General features: G+C 46.8%; 1 protein-coding gene across 1 annotated transcript; it reads right to left on the bottom strand.

The window, feature by feature from the left end:
* Window positions 1–12,998: 12,998 nt before the first annotated feature.
* LOC141191716 (uncharacterized) lies at window positions 12,999–17,003 on the bottom strand. Its single transcript, XM_073661654.1, has 2 exons — window positions 16,906–17,003; window positions 12,999–13,998 (listed from the first exon to the last, which is right to left on the bottom strand). Exons 1-2 carry the CDS (start codon window positions 17,001–17,003, stop codon window positions 12,999–13,001), a joined length of 1,098 nt encoding a protein of 365 aa, XP_073517755.1.
* Window positions 17,004–24,888: the final 7,885 nt, after the last annotated feature.

Genomic DNA, 24,888 nt, shown 5'->3' with positions numbered 1-24,888 from the left:
GGCCACTCGTATATATATTGGGCAGATTAAAGGGCGAAAGTCCGCCCAGGCGGGAGGAAATTAGAGTTTCATAACACATATTTCAACTGGAGAGGTATTAGAGGCCTGCTATGGCCACAGGTACTAATGGAGGTAATCAAGGTAGGGAGAGAGGCAAGATGTCTGGTCATCTTAGTTATACAGGCCGGGGGAAACAACCTAGGTCATCACAAGAGCGCATAACTAATGGCAATAATGAAACTAGACACTGAGCGCTTCAGAGAATTTTTCACAAAACTAGCTATAGTATGGTCAGAGATTGTGCCGATAGCGGTATGGCAAGGTGCGCGAGACATCACGGCCATCGAACGGACAAGGCGGGTAATAAATATTCGGATGGCAAAATTTAGAAGAGACAGAGGCGGTGTAGTGGTACGACACCGTCAACTGGAAGGAGATAAAGCAGGCCTCATACGGCCCGACGGTGTTCACTTAATGGATATTGGACTGGACATATTCCTGTCAGGACTCCAGGACGGAGTGGAACAAGCGTTAAGAGTGATGGGTGGGGGTCAGAGTCCTGCATACGAGTACGCAGGATCCTCCGTGGCCTGGAAATAGAAGGGACATGTTGGAGAGTTACACTTGTTGGCCAAGTTGCCGGAGTGGAGACCCAGGGCATGCTGCAACAAGCTGAATTATTTTAGAAATAAAATGTCTTTCTAATGGAATGAGTATAAAGAGTTAATAAAGCTGTGACCGATCCTCACCCATCCAGTTGTAAGAGTTACATTATTGTATTGTCAAGGAAAGGGGGTTGAGCGTCTGGGTTTGGTTGGGGGTCCCCACAGTCTGCCTAGGCTAGATGCATTTAAAAATTCTTATTAGATACACAGGCGGTGCAGCTTGCTTCGCAGCTGGGCTACTACGCCCAAAGTATTGCCTAGGCTAGATGCAGTTAAAAATTCTACGCTGACTAGCAGACACTGAAGATTTGGAGCAGACCTCTGAGTAAACAGCTCTTCAGACTCAATCATCTGTGTTACCCCAAGCCATAGTGTATGTAGTTTCTTACAGTTAAAAGGGGGGGGGGGAGCGACCCAACCCACCTGGAATTGACGATGCCAACGTCACGTAAGACACAGCAAGGGGACTCCAAAAAGAGTTTCCATTTTTTCCCAAAATTGTGGCACAGACACCACTTAACCCTAGAACGCATACCTGGGGCCTCGCAGTCCCGCCCTGTTAATTGTTTTCTATTTTCTGCAAGATTACTTTAGTTAGAATTTTGAAACTCTAGGTATTCTTCATGTATATAGTTGTTTGTCATTTGAGTTTGAGTTATTCAATGCTATTTGCACACGGGCCTAAAAGGCCCCAGGTATATGAAAGTGTAGATTTTTATGGTCATGCGTTCTAGGGTTAAGTGGCATCAATTGCCCCACAGTTGCTTAAAACGGTTGGTGAGGTGATATTACCAAATCCTCAAGCTTTTAGCCTCCCAAGGATAACACAGGATTAGAAAAGTCCTTGCGAATCCATGATTTGTTCATCTTTATGAACGTGAGTCTGTCTACATTCTCAGTGGACAGCCGCGTGCACTTATCTGTCAGCACACCATCAGCAGCGCTGAACACACGTTCAGAGAGAACACTGGCTGCAGGGCATGACAAGATCTCCAAGGCGTGAGTGGCGAGCTCCGGCCATTTTTCCAGATTGGAATACCAAAATGAGCAAGGGTCCAGTGACACAGTCATGGCTTCGATGTTCACTTGGAGATACTCCTGCACCATCCTCTCTAGGCATTGACTATGTGTCAGACTTCTTCTCTCCTGTGGCCTTGCAAAGGATGGTCTAAAAAAGTGGTGAAACGATTTCACAAAATTGCTGTTACCAGCAGATACTGTGTTACTGTTACGGTTTGAGTGATGAAGACTCGACAGTCCCGCGGTTGGCAAGTTAGAACTGTGAGATTCACTTCGTGCACCACTGGTGTTTTGTGGAAAAGCACATGTAAGATTCTGCAACAGCGTCTGCAGATACTCCTGCATGCGTCAATCCCTTTTTATGGCAGGAATTATTTCGGCAAATTTACTTTTGTACCGGGGATCTAAGAGTGTGGCAACCCAGTAGTCGAGATTACTTCGAATTCTGCAATCTGAGGGTCATGTTGCAGGTAGTGCAGCAAGAAGGCACTCATGTGTCTTGCGCATGCAGGAGGACCAAGTCCTTGTTGTGTTGGTAGCGAGGTAAGAATCATGCTTCTTTCCTCTTCCCTCTCCCCCCAACCTCGCACAACAGAAATGTGATCAAGGTCTCCCTCATCTGATGAGTCTTCCATGCCCATCGCCAGTTCATCCTCCACTTCTTCCTCGGCTCCTGCACCTTCCTCAACAGTTTGGCTGCTACCATGCGCCCTGTTTAATCCCTCTCCCCCACCCTCCCATGCCTGCCTCCTTGGTGCTGCCAACCGTCTGGACCTTGGAGATGTTATCCCTTCCGCATACGACTCCTCCTCTACTTCCTCCACCTCCTCTTGTCCGACCACCTGACTCTGAATTCTGTTTAATGTGTGCTCCAGCATGTAAATCACCGGAATAGTTATGCTGATAATGGCATCGTCGTCAGCACTAAACATCTTCGTTGCCATTTCAAAACTGTGCAGAAAGGTGTGTGGCGCCCCTGAGGGTGCAGTCACCACAGAGTTACTGCATCTCACCCAGAGGTGTGGTATCTCACCCTCAGGTAAGGAAGGCGTATGGCTCGGGACCCTAACACCTGCATCCAACACATACCCGCAGTGGGGTTAGGGCGAGATTGCTCCTAAGGGAGAGCACAGTCCCAGGTCCCTAGCTGGTGGGAGGATCCTATGTAGTGGGTGCTTAGGGGAGCAGCTTAGGGGAGCACATGACAGGGAGAGTATAAATAGGAAGCCATCTTAGAAAGAGCAAGCCAGTCAGAGGAGGAAAAGTGACAGGAGCAGAGGCTCGGCATGAGCTCTGCTCCGGAGGCGGGCCTAGCCTGGGAGGCCCAGGACTGAAGGAGAGAAGAGAGGAGTGGGAGCAGGAAGGCTCCAGGAACCGAAGGGACCCTAGGGCTACGGGCCGTGCAGAAGGCCACCTGTACTCCCGCTGCTACCAGGAGGTAGAGGGGTCAGGCCAGATAAGGGGAACTGGTCCCTCAACTAGAGGAGAAACAGCAAGGCTCAACTAGAAACCGGAGGCTGCAGCATTTCATGTACTGCAGGCAAAAGTCCACACCAGTCTCACTAAGAAGGTAGCCACATAGGACCCAGGGGACGGAACACAAGTCGCCCGCCAAGGCCCGAGGATACCGGATAGAAGTGTCACTGGGTGTGAGGTGCAGGGAGAAGGCCAGAGAAAGGACACACAGAAGGGGGTCCTGCTAAGTACTCCGGAGCTATCTGGGGGTGGACTGAGCCCCTCACTGAGTACGCACAGCACGACGGGTGAGATAGCTCTGGTACCTGTAATCTGGACTGCAACAACTGTGAGTAAAGATCTTGGGACTGCATCACACAGACTCTGTGTTCATTACTGACTCCCTGCACTACAACCACCATCATCCACCCACACTGCCCTGAAGCTACACTCTTCCTGTGGTGAGTAATAATACCATTGCAGCAAAACCACCAGCTTCAGAGGACTGTTCCGCAGCGGCGGCCCCTTTGGCCGCACTCCACAGGTGGCGTAGTCGGACATTATAAAATCCATATATACAAATTACCGTTGGATTGACCGCCCTGGGTCACGGACCGGGTCACCGACACAGTGACTACAACCCCCAGCGTCTACCGGCCCGGCTCCGGGTACCCCACGGCCCAGGGGGCGCGTCAACTTCATAGGTCCCTGATCTGAGACCACTCCTGCTGTGTGATTTGCCCCACCTCTGGATCTCGTTGGCCCAGGCTATACGTCAGAAACTATTGCACCAGGGCTTGTCGGTGCTGCCACAGTCGCTGCAACATGTGCAGAGTTGAATTCCACCGTGTCGGCACATCGCATTTCAGCCGGTGAACTGGCAGGCCCAACGACTTCTGTAGAGATGTAAGTCGTTGAGCTGCGGGATGAGAACGGCGGAAGTGAGCACACAGCGACCGTGCCCTCTGCAGAAGGCCATCTAGTCCGGGATAGTGGGCTAAAAATTTATGGACAACCAGGTTCAACACGTGAGCCATACAAGGCACGTGTGTAACATTGCCCCGGCGAAGGGCCGCACCCAGGTTTGCAGCATTGTCGCACACGGCCTTCCCTGGTTGCAGGTCCAGTGGAGACAACCATTCATGAAACTGGGTCTCCAGAGCTGACCACAAGTCCTCAGCTGTGTGACTCACATTTCCCAGACATTTCAAAGTAAACACTGATGCCGTTGAGCCCTGCTGCCAGCATAGTAAGGAGGTGCGCAGTTAGAAAGCAGGTGGCATTACCAGACAGGCTTTGGGTGCAGGTGGAGGACCGAGAGGAGGTTGAGGAGGCAGAAGCAGTGGAGGAACTTCTAGATAAAGAGGATTGACGTACAACTCGCGGGGACGGCAAGACTTGGACAGCAGCCCCTTGTCCTGCTGTCACCATAGTTACCCAGTGCCCAGTCAGCGACATGTAACGCCCCTGTCCATGCCTACTCGTCCAAGTGTCTGTGGTGAAATGCACCCTGTCACACACAGAGTTTCTCAAAGAAGCGGTGATGTTGTGTGCGACATGCTGGTGGAGCGCAGGCACACCTTTCTTTGAGAAGTAGTGCCGACTGGGCATCTGGTACTGGGGCACTGCGACGGACATAAGGTCTCAAAAATCCACTGTGTCCTCCAGGCGGAAAGGCAGCATTTCTGTAGCCAACAGCTTGCAGATGGTGAAATTCAACCTCTTAGCTTTCTCATGGCTAGGAGGAAATGGTCTTTTACTTGTCCACATCTGAGGGACCGAGGGCTGGCTGTTGTGCTTTGACGGGGTTGAGTAGGGTGTCCCTGGCAAACTGCCGGTCTGTGAGGAAGATGCAGGCGGACATGTTAGGTTGCCTTGATCCAAAGGTGGTGCTCTCGATGTCAGAGAGCTCTCAACACCAGCAGGTGTTTCCACTTCCCAATGAACTGACGACCTGCCAATCACACTGGCTGTTGCAGGTAAAGAGGTGGCAGGTCTGCGTCCAAAAACATGTGTGACTGCTGTCCCCCCAGTCACAGAGGATGAAGAGGCCGCGGATGCACAAGATGGGGCAGACGGTGGTTGGCCCAGCCTGCTAGGCCGCATTGTAGCACAGTGAGCTTCCCACTGCAACTTATGCTTCATATCCATGTGACGGTACATGCATGAAGTACTCAAACTATGGATTTTTTGGCCTCTACTTAGCTTTTGGTGACAAATATTACAGATAACACGAGTTGGGTCATCCTTATCGATCTGAATAAATGCCCAGGCTATGCAAGGCTTAGAGCCCATGCGACCTGAAGAGCCACTACGACTTGTGGTCAGAGGCGGAGTTGTGGTTGAGGATGCAGTTGTTGACGTGCTTCCAGTACTCCGTCTCTGTCCAGGAAGGCGCAACCTAACCTCGTCGTCAATAGCATCTATGATGCCCCGCTGCGCTTGGTATCACAGATCCTAGAAGAGTGTATTGATGGAATCCTCCACAAGAGGCCCCCATAAACATTCACACATCTCCATCTTCCACCTCAGACCAGCAGAGGGAGCCCGTTAGGGATATAAATAGGGAAGGTGGAGCTAGGCAGTTCAGTTCCTCTGAAGAGTTCCTGCAGTAGAGAAGCCTAAGAGAGGTCAGTCTGCAGTGGAGCTCAGTCTAGTCTAGAGAATTCAGTTAATAGTTCAGCAGTGGAGCACGAGGCTCCTGCTAGCTAGATTCAGGGAGCCCAGATAGAGCTTAAGGTGTGCCGGCGTCATAAGATCGGTGAAGCGCGGCAAGCTGCCGTTAGTGTGTATAGCCTATTGAGGGCCCGAGTAGGCCGAAGGCGAGTGGCGAGTTAGTACATAAGGGGCAGAGGAGCTTAACCAGCTCACCCCGAAGCATTTACCGGACACCGGATCCGAGCTTACCGGAATCTCTATGACCCAGTAAGGCATAACCGGAATCCCTGGAGAACTACAAGTCCCAGGATCGCTAAGGTGCTGATACGTAACAGAGCCAGGAGACGCTTAGGCCCCGCATACTGGGAGCGTGAACTTCAAGAGAAGGCCCTACCACAAGGTCAGCCAGCGCAGGACAGAGACAAAGTTAGGCCTAGCTCCAGGCAGGTCAGAAACTTACTGCGCAGAGACAAGAAACAGGAGGCCCTACACCCGCTCATTGGGGAGGATCCTGATATGCACCCTTCACCCTACAGTGCTCCAGGATGTGCCTGAATTTCCTCCAGTAAAAGGTACTGAAGTGACTACCATGTCCGTTTCCGTTCTTGCTCTGACCCAGCTGGGTCTCGCCTGTCCTGCATTCCCCCTGCATACGCTGCCCTGAGACCTAGCTCCACCTGTGGGGAGCTATACCATCGAGCTGCCTTATCACGGGCCTCAGTGGACTGCTGCAGCGCTGGTGCTTCTCACCAGATACCACAGGTGGTGTCACAAACTCTTATAAAATTAACAATTATCCACCCTTTTAAAGAGTGACCCCAGGGTACGGGCCAGGGAGCCGACCACCGCGACATCCCAAAGGCCAGGCAAAGGCCCGGGTGACCTCATCGACTGGCTGACTGTGGGTTGACAGTAAGTGGGATCTCCAACCTTGTCATCATCACCCTGTGTGTTATCACACCCGTCGTCCTCAAAGCCAACCTCTTCCTGCCCTGACCGAAAAGTCAAGTTGTCGCTCCAATCAGGTATTTGAGTCTCATCATCGTCTTCATCATTGTCTCCACCAACAGGAGTTACAGTTTGGGAACGAGGGTCTATATTATGCTCAGAACCTTCTTCATCTGGTCCTGGATCCGACTTATAAAGATTCTGGGCATCAGTGCAGATCATTTCCTCGTCTGGATTAACAGAAGCTCTGGAGCAGACCTCCGTTTCCCAGGCTATAGTATGAGTAAACAGCTGTGCAGACTCAACCATCTGTGTTACCCCATACTCAGACGGGCAGCTGGAGACTTGGGAGCTGTGAGGAAGCAAGTGCGATTGGGGTGACACCTCTGAGGACTGGAGTATTTGTGATGTTGAAGTTGAGGTGGAGGAGAGCCCACTTGAAGGAGCACTTGATATCCGCTGAAGCACCTGCTGTTTTTGTGCCTCATCTGGAATTTGTAGCGATGGGCGTGTCCGTAACAAAGGGATCGTATCACATTGTCCACGAAAAGAAGTCGACATGTTAGTTTGGCTGGAAGATGGTCTTTCTTCTGCAGATGTTACCCCCCCCCACCGCGGGGGGCTCGACCCACCAGCGGACAGGCACCAGTATTAGGAGAGGGGGGCTGGCCGTCAGGGTCCACCGCGGCTCTGGCACAAACCCGGCGACACGGAGGTGGCACGGGCAGGAACGGACTGGCCGTGTCGGCTTCTCACTTTTTGGATTTTAGAAGGGCATGACATGCCTATATCTGTGTCTCCCCCTCCTTTTACTCCTCCACCTCTTTTATTTTCGCATGACTATATGTACTTGTCACTTTTCCATGTGTTAGTTATGTCTTCTGAGCAGTTTGTCAGCTTTTGGACACCTTTGAAGGTGTTTTCTATGTGTTTCTATGTGTTTTTGTTTGCCTGCCATTGGTTTTAACGGTGTTCGAAGGTGTTCGACGAACAGTACGACGAACAGTTCGGCGAACACACGGGTGTTCGACGAACCGAACCGAACTCGAACACTACGGGGGTGGCTCAACACTAATCGGGAGTATAGCAGTAATTTCACATTGGATATTTTCCTTCAAATCTTCCAAAGTGCAAGACTAGTTCTGATAAACTTTTCCTTTAAGCATACCCCAAAAGGAAGACGTCTGTTGGTGTTAGATCCAGCAACTGTGATTGTCAATTACCCTCTTGCCGAAAAAGGACTCAATTTCTGCCGTGTCCCTTGCCAATGGATGGAAGTCACAAACGGAGGTTAAATGTTGCAACCGCAGTCTACCTCAATGCATCCTGGCTTGTTTGAAGCTCCATATACTGAGGTGCACTTTGCACATTGTTTCGATCAGATTGCTTCGTCATAGTAAGAGTTGTTACAGAATATTCAGGGCCTCATTCAAGTGAATTTCCTTGTATTACACACTTTCCAGGAAGCTGCTGATGCCAATAGCTTACCAAGTTCATTGCATGAAGCCAGTATTGTAGCATTATTGAAGCAGAAAAAGGATCCACTTGTACCTGATTCTTATAAGCCAATATTTTTACTACCCACAGACATCAAAATATTGGCCAAGGTGTTGGCTCTGAGGTTGAGTAAATTTATTTTTACAGTAAGCCATGCTGATCAATCTGGGTTAATGCTTATGAGGTCTACTGCTGTTAAGATTTGTAGGTTCACTTGAATCTGTGGGCGGCTCAGTGGTTAGCACTGCAGCCTTGCAGCGCTGGGGTTCTGGGTTCAAATCCCACCAAGGACAACATCTGCAAGGAGTTTGTATGTTCTCCCCGTGTTTTCCTGAGTTTCCTCCGGTTCTCCGGTCCTCCCACACTCCAAAGACATACTGATAGGGAATCTAGATTATGAGCCTCAATGGGGACAGTGATGATGATGTATGTAAAGCGCAGTGGAATACGTTAGTGCTATATAAAAATAAAGATTATTATTATAATCTTTAGCTGCCACCTGACAATTCAGAAGACAGGGTCATTTGCTCGATGAATGACACTAAGGCATTTAATAGAATGGGTGTACCTCTGGTAGTGTTGGGAAAGTTTGGATTGGGACTTAAATTGATCTCTTGGATTAAATTGCTGTACCTGTAACCAAGGGCAAGGTTAAGAATCAATGGATCTTCTCACAAAGTCTTTGGGCTGGGTCACGCGGAAGAGGTGTCTCTTGTTCCCCAGCTCATTGTGATGGCCACAGAGCCACTGGCAGCAGATATTGAAGAGCATCCAGACATTGCTGATTTTCATTTTTAAGATGTGGAGTTAATGGTTGCCCTTTAAGTCGATGACCCATTGTTATTTTTAGCACATGCTTCCTCTACGTTATTAGTGGCAATATCCGTAATTGAAAGATTTGGATATTTGTCTGATTTGACCATCGCCTGGTCTAAATCCGTTCTACTTCCCAGAGAGAAAATGTGTTGCTCTTTGATCGCTCCAGCTTCTGTTGCAGGTGGTTTCAGAGGTCCAATATTTCGGAGAAAAGATAACGACCACAGTCATGGGTTACAAGACATCAATTATTACAAAATATAAAACAGAAGATAGAGGTTTGGTCCAGGTTCCCTATGTCAGTAGTGGGACACATAAATCTTATTGAACTAGTATAGGTGCCACAGCTGTTATATATACTACACAATTCTCCAGTGTAGATTCCACTATGGTATTTACCCCAAAATAACTCTAAGACATTTATATGGAATAAGCATCCGGCTCATAACTTAGAATCTCTGATGTGGGGAAAATATGATGGAGGTTTGTCAGTGCTGAATCTTTGGGTATATATTTTGGCAGCACAATTGGAGCATATCTGTGGTTGGGAGGAGGATGGAAAGCTCAGTACTTACAGCTCCAATAACAATCTAGTCTCAATGAAGTTTTAGAGGCCTATAAATTTAGAATAAAGCTATATCAAATGCTCACCTTTACCTTGATCCATAGGGTTTAGTGGAAAGTTGAAACTTTTAGGGTATGTGGAGGATCTCGAAACTGAGGAGCAGGGAAAGTCTGTCTGCAGTGGAAAAATGGTTTACACGGTAATGAAGTTGTTAGCACAATATTGGATAGAGGCAAAGGGTACGACTGTACAAGAATTTAATTCTAAGATAAACTGGCTTATAACTCTGGAGAAGGCAGTGTATACTAAATGAGGTGTCATTGCAAAATTTGCATGTGATATAAATACATCTGGAATGGCTTCCGTATAGTTAATCAGTTTCCATCTAGGTTTCTTGTAGCTTATTATCAGGGAGAGGTGAAACGCTAATAGAACAAGTTGATTTCTCAGTTGAGGTTTGGCAGATGGAAGGCAGTGTTTAATATCTAAAAAATTATGTAATGTCAAAATAGTAGATATGAGCAAATCGCTTTACGCAACCCTGGTCCACCGTCCAAGTCCATGCTCTCTGGCCATAGACAGGAGCAGTGTGAATTTCTTGAGCTTCCAGGTTCCCAGCCACAGCATTTGACTAACATCTAGCACCATCTGTGCGGCATGGTACAAAGCTGATGATGCGCCAGCCCGGCAAAGAATAAGCTGAGCCTTAGATCCCAGAGGGTAAAGAAATTCTCGCAGCTCCTGTCATCGGCTAGAGATCACTGACCTGATCCATGGACCAGGGTTGAGCAAAGCGATCTGCTCATTTCTACTAAATAGATAAAATGTCCAAATAACAAAATATATCCCAAGGACAAGAAATTACTTTTTAAAAGTTTTGTTGCTGACTTAATGTATTGTATTGTAGAAAATCTAACTGTTGCTAAGTAATTGCCCCCTTAGCTACAAATCAACCAGTTAACCAAATTCAGCTGTCACATGTTGACATGCCTAGCCATGATTACTATCAGACCAATGGAATCAAAACATAACTCAAACAGAAGATTTCTAGCAATGTGAAGCAGAGTGGAAGATCTCAATAAAGCTGGATATGATGAAATACAGAATCTAAAGTCATTGAAATCTAGCCATCTGGAAAGGATTACAAAGCAACTGTTATGCTTCTGGGATTCTAGTGAATTAAAGTGAGAGTGAGATGGAAAAAAAATTTGGAACCATGTTGAATTTTCCTTGGAGGATCCAACCTGCCAAAATTTCACCTACAACTTATCCAGGATGTCACAAAAGAACCAAGATGAATATCTAAAGAACTACAGGCCTCATTTCTTTCCTCAGTTAATGTCAATGTCCTTAATTTCACAATAAGAAAGATGATGGGAAGAAATTGCATGGGAGAGTTGCAAACTGTGGCTGACCAAAAAGAACATAAAGGTTTTGTGATGCTAGTCACTACTTATGGACAGACTGTGAGGCAGAGGAGTCAGACGTTGGGGGGTCAGTACCAAGAGAGCACATAGAAAACCAAGGGGATAGACAAAGACATATGTCAGGTCACTGTTCGGGGTCAAAATACTTGGAGATAGCGGATCAAGGCAAAAGGACAAGACGAAGGGATAGTCAGAACACGGCCCAAAGGGTCAGGCAGCGGAAGATCAGAACTCGGCACAACAGAACCAGGCAAACACTCGCCAGGAAGCACAAACTACATTTGGCAGGGATTAACGGCAGACAGCTCAGTTAAGTAGCTGGGCAATCTCCAGAACAGAGAACACCTGGAGAAAGTTCCTTACCTCCCAGTCACAGATTGGACGGTAAAACTGTCAATCAAGGTACTGACAGCTCAGCACGCTCTTCACAAGATTGGATGACCGAGCTGTCAGTCAAACCAACAACAATTCAGCATGACCCATATTCCATAGGGCAGCAAAACAGTCACTCACTGAGTGGAGGAATCGTGACAGACTTGACCCCCAGACTTTTATTTTAATATTCTTTGAAATTATGATTCATAGGTGGAACTTTATTTGAAGACATGGGTCCCATCATATCTGATTAACACAGAATTCCACCATAAGAACATCATACTAACAGACAAATGAGGTACTGTGATGGTGTGGAGCTGCTTCTACAAGAAGTGGCCGAGTTATCAGAATTGACAGAAATATGTATTCTGAACTTTAACACAAATTCACAGAAATAGGTGTGTCTCTCTGAATGGCTGAAAAGAAACAAAACTAGGGTGTTGGAGTGGCTTAGTCAACGTCCTAACTTGAACTTCATTGAGATGCTGTGGCAAGACTTTCAACGAGTAGTTTATGCTTGAAAACCTTCCAATGTAGCCGACTAAAAGCAATTCTGCAAAGACAAGTGGCCGAAATTCCTCCACAGTGATATAAAAAAACTCATCACAGGTTATTGCAAGTTAATGATTTGCAGCTGCTACTGTAGAGCATGGCACAACCAATTATTTGGTTTAGGGAAGCAATTATTCTTTGGTGGATTTATAGGGTTTGTATAAATCTTTGAACTTCAGTAAATGGAATGATCAATTAGAAGCCGCATTTTGTGTTTACTTGATTAAACTTTATTTTATGGTAAAAATAGTTGGATGATCACAAACATTTACATGTGACAAAAAAAGTAAAACTAAAAGAAACTACAAAAAGGCAAATACTTTTTTATATACATTTTTATAGGGGTTATCCCCTTTTAGAAAATCTTTGTCTCCAACTGAAGTTTGTTATAAAAATAACCAACCACTCGTTACTCACCTTCCCAGGGTCCAGCGCTAAGTCTTTACCCATGCTCCTGGTGTCTGGTATTGGCTGCGGTGCTGACTCCACGTCGACAGCGCGGTGGCCAATCAGAGAACTCAACAACTCTGAATGGGGCGGGCTCAGTTTACATGAGTAGAGTCACTAAGCTCTCTGATTGGTTGCCAGACTTTTGCCGTAAAGTCAACGCCGCATCCAATACTGGACACCTGAAGCAGCGCCAGAGACTCAGTGTTGGACCCAGAGAAAGTGAGTGAAGAGTGGTTCGTTATTTTATAACAAATGGCAGCAAGGGACGAGGATTTTTTGAAAGGAGACAACCCCTTAATTTCTTGACCAATGTTTAGTGTTATAAATATCTTTTCCGATCTCATCAATGATTTATTTTGACTATAAATTGAATGTCTATTTTTAAGCAGATGTGATTTGTGTGTAAAACATTCAGAAATTGGAAATGTTTTTCCGGTGAAAGATTTCTGATGTGGAATTAGCGCTGGCTTCGATTAAAACACTCTCCGAATACGGTACGTGAATGTTTTTTCCAATATATTTGAGTTTTCAATAGTTAAGACTTGAGTTCTTGGTAAGATATTTCTGACATTATGGGCATGAAAATGGCTTCTCCCCTGTGTGAGTTCTTTGATGTCTAACAACTTCTAACTTCTTACTAAAACATTTTCCACATTCTGAACATGAAAACTGCTTCACATCTTTGTGAACCCACTGATGTCTAACAAGACTTGATTTATTACTAAAACATTTCCCACATTCTGAACATGAATATGGCATTGATCCTCGATGAACATTTTGATGGTTAACAAGAGATGATTTATCGGTAAAAAATGCTCCACACTCTGAACATGAAAATGGCTTCACCCCTGTGTGAACCCACTGATGCCTCACAAGACTTGATTCATCACTATAGCATTTATCACATTCTGAACATGAATACGGCTTCTCCCCTGTGTGACTTCTCTCGTGGGTAACAAGACCCCATTTCTGTTTAAAGCATTTTCCACATTGTGAACATGAAAATGGCTTCACCCCTGTGTGAACCCACTGATGCCTCACAAGACTTGATTCATCACTATAGCATTTATCACATTCTGAACATGAATATGGCTTCTCCCCTGTGTGACTTCTCTCGTGGGTAACAAGACCCCATTTCTGTTTAAAGCATTTTCCACATTGTGAGCATGAAAATGGCTTTGCTCCTGAGTGGCTTCTCTGATGTCTAAAAAGAAAAGATCTTTCGCTAAAACATTTCTCACAATCTTCACAAGAAAATGGCTTCTCCCCTGTGTGACTTCTCTTATGTTGATTACATTTTGATTTCCAGTAAAAACATTTTCCACATTCCAAACATGTATATGGCTTCTCTCCACTATTAGCACTTTGGTTCACGACATCTTTTCTGTTACGTTTATTTTCCTTAACATTCGGTAATGAATCAGAAGACAGGACCTGTTCGAAAGGATCTGATGATAGACTGTTACTGGGAACGGCGACATATGGAATTAGGACATGTTCTACATATGTATCGTGTGGGATACCACGATTATCAGCTTTACAATCTAAAGATATCTGATGTCCCTCAGAGCTCCCGGGACAGTCATATGCAAAGAATAAAACTGGTTATCTTATTTTTTAACAATAAAATGTGTAATGAAATTTTGTAACATTAATATGTAAAAATTTTCATCCAAACTACAAGGCATGCAGCAAAATTTGCTTTTTAAATAAAACAGTGATAAAAAAAATTCCGATCACAGTCTAACAGTAGGCTTTAAAACAAAAACCAGAAGATGACAAACACTAGGCCTCATGCTACTTTTTTTTGCAGTTTATTTTTAATGAATCAAAAATATTTTCATAGGTTCATATATCAGTGTTGCCCGTCATCAGTCTTTTCTAGTTAAATCCTCAGTGGAGAATTGTAAAGGGAATGTATAAAAAGTTAGGAGTGGATAAAAAGGGGGACTTTTTTTTGTAGTTTTCCTTTCTTTATAATCGACTCCTGGCTTTTAAGAAAAAAAATAATGGATAATTTGCAACATTCGGTGAGAGCTGAGGATTTTCTTTCCTAATGGAACTATTGAATAAACTGAACTGCTGCGCTAAGCGCCTCCTGTGCGCAGAGAGGTCACATTTGTCTTGTTGCTTTATAACACAAAGAGAGGAGGCAAACTAATTATATTCAGTCTAAATGAGCTTGGTGGACTCATTCTGAAAGTAGTGGTCCATACTCGGAGGTTTCCAGGAATTTCTCCTCATACAGCAAAATGGAGAAGGGTTATGAAGGCCCTGCCCCAAGGCTCTTGTCATATGGCTTAAATAATATAATGTACACAACATGAAGAGAGAATAATAAGAATTGGTCTGTGGTAATTAGTGCAAAACTGATAGTATGGACTTACAACCTTACTACACAAGGCCTCCTTGTATTTCCCGGTACACTCAGGAATACCCGTGGCCTGCACAGAGCCGCATCTGCCTCATGCACAGCTCCTCTATAATAGAAATTTTGGACCTTTTCTTGCTGGATCAAAATAAAATATTCACTTATGCATCAAGATCTGCGTTCTCAATCATCATTTCCACGATAAGGTTTTTTTGTCTACATGACTGGAGTACAAGTCATACGACTCTGAAAACTACTGTCTTAAAAAGATGGCATCTAAGGTGAAATCAGACAGAAAAATCAATCCACTGGTGAAAGGTTGCAGTTAATCAGAATCTCATAGCTCGTGCCACAAGAACAGCATCCATGGCTTTTTTACACACACAAATAGAGTGCTACCTTACAGCCAACTTGTGTTTTTTATTGCTGAAGGTGGAATAATATCTCAGGATGCCATAGAGTAGGGAAAATATGTATTTGATCCACTGCCAATTTTGCAAGTTCCCCACCTACAAAAAATGGAGAGGTCTGTAATTTTTATCGTAGGTCACTTCATCTGTAAGAGACAGAATCTAAAAAAAAATCCAGAAAATCACATTGTATGATTTTTACATAATTAATTTGTATTTTAATGCATGAAATAAGTATTTGATACAATAGAAAAACAGAACTTAATATTTGGTACAGAAACATTTATTTGCAATTACAGAGGTCAGACGTTTCCTGTAGTTCTTGGCCAGGTTTGCACACACTGCAGCAGGGATTTTGTCCTCCTCCTCCATACAGATCTTCTCCAGATCTTTCAAGTTTCGGGGCTGTCGCTGGGAAACATGGAGTTAAGGCTTCCCCCAAAGATTTTATATTGCGTTCAGGTCTGGAGACTGGCTAGGCCACTCAAGGACATTGAAATGTTTCTTACGGAGCCACTCCTTAGTGGCCCTGGCTGTGTGTTTCAGATCAAGTCATGCTGGAAGACTCAGTCACGACCCATCTTCAATGCTCTTGCTGAGGGAAGTAGGTTGTTGGCTAAAATCTCCCGATACATAACCCCATCTATCCTCCCTTCAATATGGTGCAGTAGTCCTGTCCCCTTTGCAGAAAAGAACCCCAAAAGTATGATGTTTCCTGGACATGTGCTGGCATGTGCAGGGGGACCTTGCGTGGCCTGCAGGATTTTAATCCATGACAGTGTAGTATGTTACTAACGGTAATGTGTGAGACTGTGGTCCCAGCTCTCTTCAGGTCATTGACTAAGTCCTCCCATGTAGTTCTGGACTGATTCCTGATCTTTCTCAAAATCATTCTTACCCCATGAGGCGAGATCTCGTATGGAGGCCCAAACCAAGGAAGATTGACAGTCATCTTGTGTTTCTTCCATTTTCTAAGAATTGTGCCACAGTTGTTGCCTTCTCACCAAGCTGCTTGCCTATTGTCCTCTAGCCCATCCCAGCCTTGTGCATGTCTACAGCTTTGTCCCTGGTGTCCTTAGACAGCTCTTTGGTCTTGGCCATGGGGGAAAGGTTGGAGGGTGATTGATTGAGTGTGTGGACAGGTGTCTTTTATACAGGTAATGAGTTCAAACAGCTGCAATAAATACAGGTAATGAGTACAGAGTAAGAGGGCTTCTTAAAGAAAAACTAACAAGTATGTGAGAGCCAGAATTCTTGCTGGTTGGTAGGTGATCAAATACTTATTTCATGCAATAAAATGCAATTTAATTATTTAAAATTCATACAATGTGATTTTCTGTTTTTTTTTTTTATTTTTAGATTCTGTCTCTCACAGGTGAAGTGACCTACGATAAAAATTACAGACCTCTCCATTCTTTGTGGGAGGGAAAACTTGCAAAATCGGCCACGTATCAAATTCTTATTCTCCCCACTGTACATCTGTTTAAAGGCTTTCTGAGGCTGGAAAAACCAGAAGATATTTCCAGCATTTAATCTCTTTAATACTTTGAACAGAATCAACAGAAGTAAATCTGCAACAGAAGGAAGATGAGCAGCGTTCTCGACACCCATTGCACTGATCTTCCATCCTCCTAAGAATCTACTGTTGTTTGGCTATATTATCGCACAGTAATAATGTATTATCTGAGATATTTACATAGTTAATACGAATGAAAAAGGACAAATGTTCACAAATTTAAATCGGATGGGAGAAAATAAACATATAACCATAATCCATGTTCCGTTCCGACCCATGTTCCGATTATTGCTTCTGATCTCAACTGTCAATCCATGGGAAATTCAAGAAAGCACCTTACATATTTACATAATTATTTATGTTATTTGTTTTAAAATAAAAGCATCTAAGTCTAAAAAAACATCTATATGGTATAAAAACCCATCCAGACCGGGCTTGTCCGGTTCAAATAAAGGAGCTAAAAAGCCCTCACCCTCCAAGTAATTTTTCTTTCATCCTTTATCGTTGTTGTTTTACAAAGAAATGTCGATCAGCTTATATTTTATTGGATACAAATTGCTTTTGCTGTGGCGCATATACAGTATATATATTCCCATAAGAAGAATCTGTGACTTCTCTGCATTTAGTGGTCACTACTCACCTGGGTAGTCATATGTAGGAATCTCCTCCTTACACCGCTCATCACCCCTCACATATGTCTCTGTAGTATTAGTATGGGTCAGATCTTCACCCTGAAACAAATATTGTAAAAGTCACAGACAGATGGAGAAGTCACATCTATGATCAGCCCTAATCCTGCCATCTCCACCGTTCTCATTACACAAGTATAAAACATATACAACCCTTGGTCCATGCCTCAGAGACTGCAAGCTGTTATTAAAGCCAGAGTTGGTGCAACAAAATACTAGTGATTAGTGTTGAGCGAACATGCTCGACACTGCTCGGTACTCACCCGAGCATCACGCTACTCGGGATGTTCGGCGAGCACCGAGCATTTCCGGGTTACTCGGGCGGGAGCTTGGGTCTCCGCCCTGCATGTTTGGCGCTCTTTACAGAGCCAATGAACATGCAGGGATTGCCAGCCAGTCACTGTAATGCTGCAGCCATGTTGGTTGTGGGCAGTGATTGACTGGCCGCACAGCGTCACCTCGAGTATTTAAAACCGGGCGCCGCCATCTTGGACACAGTCGCTCCAGATTAGACCGTGTAGGGACAGCGCTGCTGATTTAGGGAGAGATATAAACTGCGAAATAGTTAGTGTAGGGTCTGTAAAGGCTGCCAGAACAAACAAACAGTCCTTTTCAGGGCTAATATCCATCCCAGATACCAGGCAGGCAGGCTGTATAGGAGACGCAGTGGTTATACCAGCAAATGCTGCATTACAGTCCTGTGTGCTCCTGTTGCTGAAATTGCTGGACTTAGCTCACACTGTACAAATACCTGTCTTATTAACCTTTTGGTGTGCGCCCCCCCCCCCAAAAAAAAGCGTGTCTCTGATTTTTCAGACACAAATATAACTGTTAAAAATAGTCTGGTGTAGGTTAGAGAAACAGAAGTGTTGTTTTGCACTTCCACGGTTCAAACCTCTGTATTATCCATTTTGGGCCATTTGTATCTAAAAAAAAAAGCAGTTTGAGTGTGTCGCTCACTGTTCAGCCGCAAATATCTCTATTTAAAAAAGTGTGGTATACCCCAGTAAACAATAACTGTGGGTTTGCCATCCCACGGTAAAAAATCTCTATTATTCAGGTTTTGGTAGTTTTTTCCGTAAAGAAAAACAGTAGTGTCTCCTGACTGTTGTGACACAAAAATATATCTGTTGAAAATAGTCTTGTGTAGGCCCGACATCCCAGTGTCGTTTCGCAGTTCCACGGGTCAAATCGCTGTACTATCCAGTTTTGGGCCTTTGGTATCTAAAAAAAAAGCAGTTTGAGTGTGTCGCTCACTGTTCAGGATCAAATATCTCTATTTAAAAAAGTGTGGTATACCCCAGTAAACAATAACTGTGGTTTTCCTCTTCCACGGTTCTAATCTACTCTTTATTACCCTTTTTCCATTGATAGTGCAAGTGTAAGCTATTTTACTTCATTTACAATGGGCAAGGCACGTGGCAAGGGACGTGGAAGTGGACGTTCTGGTGATGGTTTGTGCAGAGCACGGGGCCGTGGCCAAGGTGAAAATGTGCCACAACCAACAGCCACATCTTCTCGCTCTCACTTCTTGACCGAATTACTAGGGAAGCACAGAACAACACCAGTATTGAAAACTGATCAGTGTGAACAGGTTATTAATTGGATAGCAGATAATACTTCCAGTTACCTGGGCACCACCACCTCCGGTCTGTCTTCCACACGGTCAACTCTTAGCAGCCATGAGTCTCGACCGCATACTCCTCCTCACCCTGATGCTCCTTCCTCCCACCATGCCGAGTGTCGTCAGACAGCAAGTGATCCCACACTTGGACACTCTGAAGAGCTGTTCACTGGTCCATTTCCATATTTGGCCCCTCGCCTGATACGCTTGAAGTGGTGGAAGAGGAGATCCCATGTTGCGATGCCCAAATATTTGAACAGCCACGGCCACAGGAAGTCGACGTTGGCAATCTGTCACAAGAGGTGGACGATGACGAGACACAATTGCCAGGAAGTGAGGAGGAGGATCGTGGTGCGCAAGTGGAAGAGGAGGAGGTGGTGGATGATCTAGTAACTGACCCAACGTGGAAGGAGGACATGCAGAGTGAGGCCAGCAGCACACAGGGGGAGGGAGGCAGAGTACCCCAACAGGCAGGAAGAAGCAGTGTGGTGGCCGCAGACAGAAGGCAGGCAACCGTTCCCCGTAACACGAACACGAGGGACGTTGCCGGTACAAGCGGTAGGTCTTCCAGAGTCTGGAATTTTTTTAAAGACTCTGCTGATAACCCCAAAAAGGCCATATGTTCCACCTGCCATGCCAGCATCAGCAGGGGTGACAAAACTACCAGCCTGACCACCACCAGCATGATCAGGCACATGGCAGCAAAGCACCCGACTTTGTGGGGCGAAACCCAGGGTCCACGACCAGTGTCAGCGGGTGTCACCACTGCTTCTTCCACTGTTGTGCGTGCAATAGAACCCCCTGTTGTGTGTGCAAGGCAATCCTCTGTCCATACTGCATGTAAAGATGCCCCCTCCTCTCAGTCTTCACTTGTTATGGCAGTTTCTCAAGAAACAGCATCAACGTCCACGTCCCACCACAGCGTTCAATTGTCCATATCCCAGACCTTTGAACGAAAGCGGAAATTCGCAGCTAACGCCCCACAGGCCACAGTCCTAAATTCGCACATTTCACGACTGCTTGCATTGGAAATGCTGCCTTTTAGGCTGGTGGAGACGGAATCCTTCCGCAATCTTATGGCGGTGGCCGTCCCTCGGTACTCGGTCCCCAGCCGACACTATTTTACCCGGTGTGCCATCCCTGCACTACACAAGCACGTGTCCCAAAGCATCTGCCGTGCCCTCAACAACGCAGTTACTGGGAGAGTCCACCTGACAACGGACACGTGGACAAGTGCTTGTGGCCAGGGACGGTACATCTCTCTGACGGCTCACTGGGTAAACATAGTGGAAGCCGGGACCCAGTCGGACCTTGGGACGGAACACATCCTCCCCACACCGAGGATTGCGGGCCCTATGTCAGTCAGAGTTGCCCCCACAGTGTACAGCTCCTGCGCATCCTCCTCCTCCTCCTCCTCCTCATGTTCAGCCTCCATCTCAGATATCACCACATCAGTTACAAGCTGGAAGCACTGCAGTACTGCCTCCGCCAAGCGGCAACAGGCTGTGCTGAAACTCATAAGTTTAGGTGAGAAACCTCTCACTGCTTGTGAGTTGTGGACAGCTGTGGAAGAGCAGGCAGATCTGTGGCTGAGACCGCTGAACCTACATCCCGGCATGGTCGTGTGTGACAATGGCCGTAACCTGGTGGCGGCTCTGAGGCGAGGTGAGATCACACACGTACCATGCCTGGCTCATGTGCTTAACCTCGTGGTTCAGCGGTTTCTTAAATCGTACCCCGAGTTGCCAGATCTGCTCGTGAAAGTACGCCGCCTGTCAGCTCATTTTCGCAAGTCGGCTACAGCTTCCGCCGCCCTTGCTGTGTTGCAGCAGCGTTTGCAGCTTCCGGCACACCGACTGGTGTGTGATGTCCCCACACGTTGGAACTCTACCCTCCACATGTTGCAAAGGATTTGTGAGCAGAAGAGAGCAGTTGTGGAGTACCAGCTGCAACAAGGCCGTCGATATTCAGGTCAGACTCCACACATAAGACCTCAGGAATGGACCTGGATGTCTGACATATGTACCATCCTGACAAACTTTGAGGAGTCCACCAAGATGGTGAGTGGCAATGACGCCATCATTTGTGTCAGCATCCCACTTGTCTGTCTTTTGCAACGCTCTCTGCAGAGAATTAAAGAGGAGGCATTGCAGCCAGAGTATGATGAGATGGATCAAGAAGCCGTAGCGGGCGATTACACACAGCCCCGCCTCATCTCATCCCAACGTGCATTGGGGCACAATGAGGGAGAGGAGGAGGAGGAGGAGGAAGAACAGGAGCTGCTATCATGCGTTGTAGACGGTAGTACCTGTACAAGTGTCATACCGTTGGTTCAGTGTGGGTGGCCTGAGGACAGGGGGGAGGAGTAAGAGGAGGAGGAGGAAGAGGAGGAGAGCATGGTCAGTCGTCATCTTGGTGAGGACACGGAAATCTTGCCCGTTACCAGTCTGGCACACATGGCTGACTTTATGTTACGCTGCCTTAACCGTGACCCTCGCATTGTCAAAATGTTGGGTGACAGTCATTACTGGTTGGTGACACTTGTAGACCCCCGCTACAAGAGAACTTTCACTCTCTTATTCCTGAGGTGGAGAGGTCTACAAAAATGGGGCAATACCAGAAGGCCCTTGCTGCAGAACTCTTAAAAAAATTCCCATCTGAACACGCTAGCGGCAGAGGTCACAGTTTGTTGCCCAACCAAGGCGTACAGGCGAGAGAGATGCAACTCAAATCCAGCAGAGGCAGGGAAACACTGTCAACGTTCTGGGACAGTTTTCTGACACCCGGCCAGTTTACAGGCCCTGAGGCGCGGGGTACTCTCACAAGGAGTGGAAAGTTTCAAAAGATGGTGAGGGAGTACCTTGCCGATCGTACCAGCGTCCTCCGTGATTCCTCTGTGCCTTTTAATTATTGGGTATCCAAGCTGGACACTTGGAATGAACTCGCTCTGCCCTGCCGCTAGCGTGTTATCGGAGCGTGTTTTTAGTGCCGCTGGGGGAATTATAACTGATAAGCGCACTCGCCTGTCAACTGACAATGCTGACAAGCTGACCCTTATCAAAATGAACAAGGGCTGGATTGGGCCAGACTTCTCATCACCACCAAATGACAGCAGAGTAACATAAAGTCAAATCCACTGTGTTATGTCGGGAGGTGTATTCACATGCACCGCTTCACACCCACACATGGGTATACGCTTCCTCGTTTCGGCTGTTTAATCTTCTTCTCCTTATCCTCAGCCTCCACCACCACTATACCACCAGGGTGCCAGCATTGCAAGTTCCTCCGTCCTAATTTTTGGAAGCTTTTGCTGGGAAAGCATAAGCAAATACTATGGGACACCCACTCCCCAATAATGGGACTTATGTTTGTAATATGCTGTACTGCATGGCTCTTGTAAGGGGCATTGCAAGTTGCTCCGTCCTAATTTTTGGCAGCTTTTGCTGGGAAAGCATAAGCAAATACTATGGGACACCCACTCCCCAATAATGGGACTTATGTTTGTAATATGCTGTACTGCATGTGACGCGCCCCCTGGGCCGTGTGTACCCGTGTGTGGGATACCCGGTGCCGGGTCTCTGGAGTCTGTAGTCTCCGTGGCGGTGACCCGGTCCCGTGGCTCAGGCTGGTCAAACCAGTGGCAGTCTTTCTTAGGTTTTGAGGTTAATTGTCTGACTGCGCCACCCGTGGATTGCGGTCAGGGAGTACCACCGCTGCGAGGCAGACCGCTGAGGCTGGTGTTGTGTGCGCAGCATAGAATGGGATAACTCCCCTCGGGAGGAGTATAGCCTCAGGGCAGTGAGTGTGGATGATGGGGGTGATGGTGCACGAGCGCAGCAGGAATGACTCAGAGTCTTTGCAGTGCAGTTCAGGGTCTTTACTGATGATTATAAGGTAGACCCTCCCGGGAGTACTGGCTAGCATAAGAGGCCTGGTCAGTCTGTGAGCAAGCAGGAGTTCCCCTGGCCAGGTGGAGTTGTAGGCCTCCCCGTCTGTCTGCACTCTTCCTGGCTACCTTGCTGTAAGCGGGTAGAAGTAGCCCACGTCCCTGAGTGTACCATGTAGTGCTCACCCGTATGGCTGGTGACTTGGGGCCTTCTGTTAGCCTCCGCTCCACGACGGCGGTGCTGGTCCCTTGCTTGTGACTGAGCCTCCGGGCTTCTATGGCCAGAGGACCTGAAATCCCCTGCCGGCTGGTTTCTGCTGCTGGATATATAAGTTCTCACAGCTTCGGACTCCTGTGTCCGGTTCCTATTGTCTTCTGCCAGGGCGAGCTCTGCTCAGCTTCCAGCCCCTAGTCTTTAGCTCCTAGCTCCTACAGAGCTCCTTGCTGTTACTTTCCCTTGCTCTCACTCTGACTCTGACTGTTCTCTGACTCACTCAACCCCGCCCCAGATCCAGTTTATAAGGGCAGAATTCTCCCCTCCCAGGATTGGGGCAGGAGGATGTTGCATGTTTAAGGGATCCTGACCAGGAAACCTCCCACTTGCTCTCCGACGTAATATCTCTATTACTGTGGTGACCAGACACCTGGGGTGCCACACATGGCTCTTGTAAGGGGCATTGCAGTTCCTCATAATTTTTGGAAAGCCTTCCATTCACTGCTTAGGCCAACAGTGCACGGGAGACCCAGTTGCTATAAATGGAAAAAAAGGTTTAGTTAACGCCCTCTGACCTCCATGTCATTTCCAAGGGGCATTGGAGTGGCTCGAAATTTTTGGTAGGCATTGCACGCATTGTATGCCCTATAACTGTGTAGCCGAACCTCTCCTTTTGTTACAGAAACATATCCTACAAGAAATATCTGGTTGACTGGCCTGATATTGATGTGAATGGTCCCTGTTCCTCCTGCTCTTTCTCCTTTGCCACTACCTCATCCATCATTTATCACCTGAAGCTTTGTTTTAACGGGAGTCATAGAACTTGGATAGTAGCAGGAAAACATCCAGCAATCCTCGGAGGAGGTAGGATATGCGCCAAAACGCTGACCACCTCAGGCCTAGCCGCTACTACATACATGCCCTTGCATTACAACAAAACAAAGCAGATGCTAACTTCTATCATCCTCATCATGCTCCTCACCTTGGCACTCTCAACTCCCCTGATGGAGAAGCCAGGGCCCCCGGAGGAGTCTGATAGTCCGGTGGGCTCGGCCAATGCTGCCCTAAAGCAGGCCAGGCTAAGAAAAGTGTGGGAAAGGTTACCAGGACAAATAGGGGTGGCTGGGGACCGAGTATGGACACCCGGCCACCCCTGGAGGCTGGGGAGCAAGTGGGGACACCCGGCCACCAGGCGGCTGGGGACTGAGTATGAATACCAGGCCGCCGACACAGCCATGGCGTGGTGGCCAAATTCCGCCTCCACATGCCTAAAAGGCCCAATTTAAAGTGCAAGCAAGCAAGCAGTATGGTATTGCAGCCTGGGGGTGGGTGGGTGGCAGGCTGCATACTTGCGCTTGCATTGCAAGGAATGGGAGAGGTACAATTGAACACTGCCCTGGGACAAGGACTTCAATGGGGATAGCTGCAAGTCTGCAACGACAGGTGCAAGGTGGGAGGCATCTTCGCATGTAGCATGAACAGGGGTTTGGCATGCACACACTACAGCGGAATAGGCTCTCCTTCCCATTAAATGCACTGGGGAGGGCACAGGTAATGTTTTGGTATACGCGCTTAATCTTATGTATAAGGCACACCAGGACAAATATGGGCTGCTGGGGACTGAGTATGGATACCTCGCTGCCGATGCAGCCATGAGGTAGTGGCCAGCTTCGGCCTCCTCCAAACTAAAAGGCCCCATTTTAATGCACACTTACACTTGCATTAAAAGAAAACATAGCAGATGCTAACT

The sequence above is a fragment of the Phyllobates terribilis genome, unplaced genomic scaffold (assembly GCF_046119375.1).
Source record: "Phyllobates terribilis strain yellow unplaced genomic scaffold, ASM4611937v1 Scaffold_51__1_contigs__length_9155689, whole genome shotgun sequence".
Lineage (NCBI taxonomy): Eukaryota > Metazoa > Chordata > Amphibia > Anura > Dendrobatidae > Phyllobates > Phyllobates terribilis.
The sequence above is the reverse complement of the archived record's forward strand: the minus strand, read 5'-3'. Positions and strand labels throughout refer to the sequence as shown.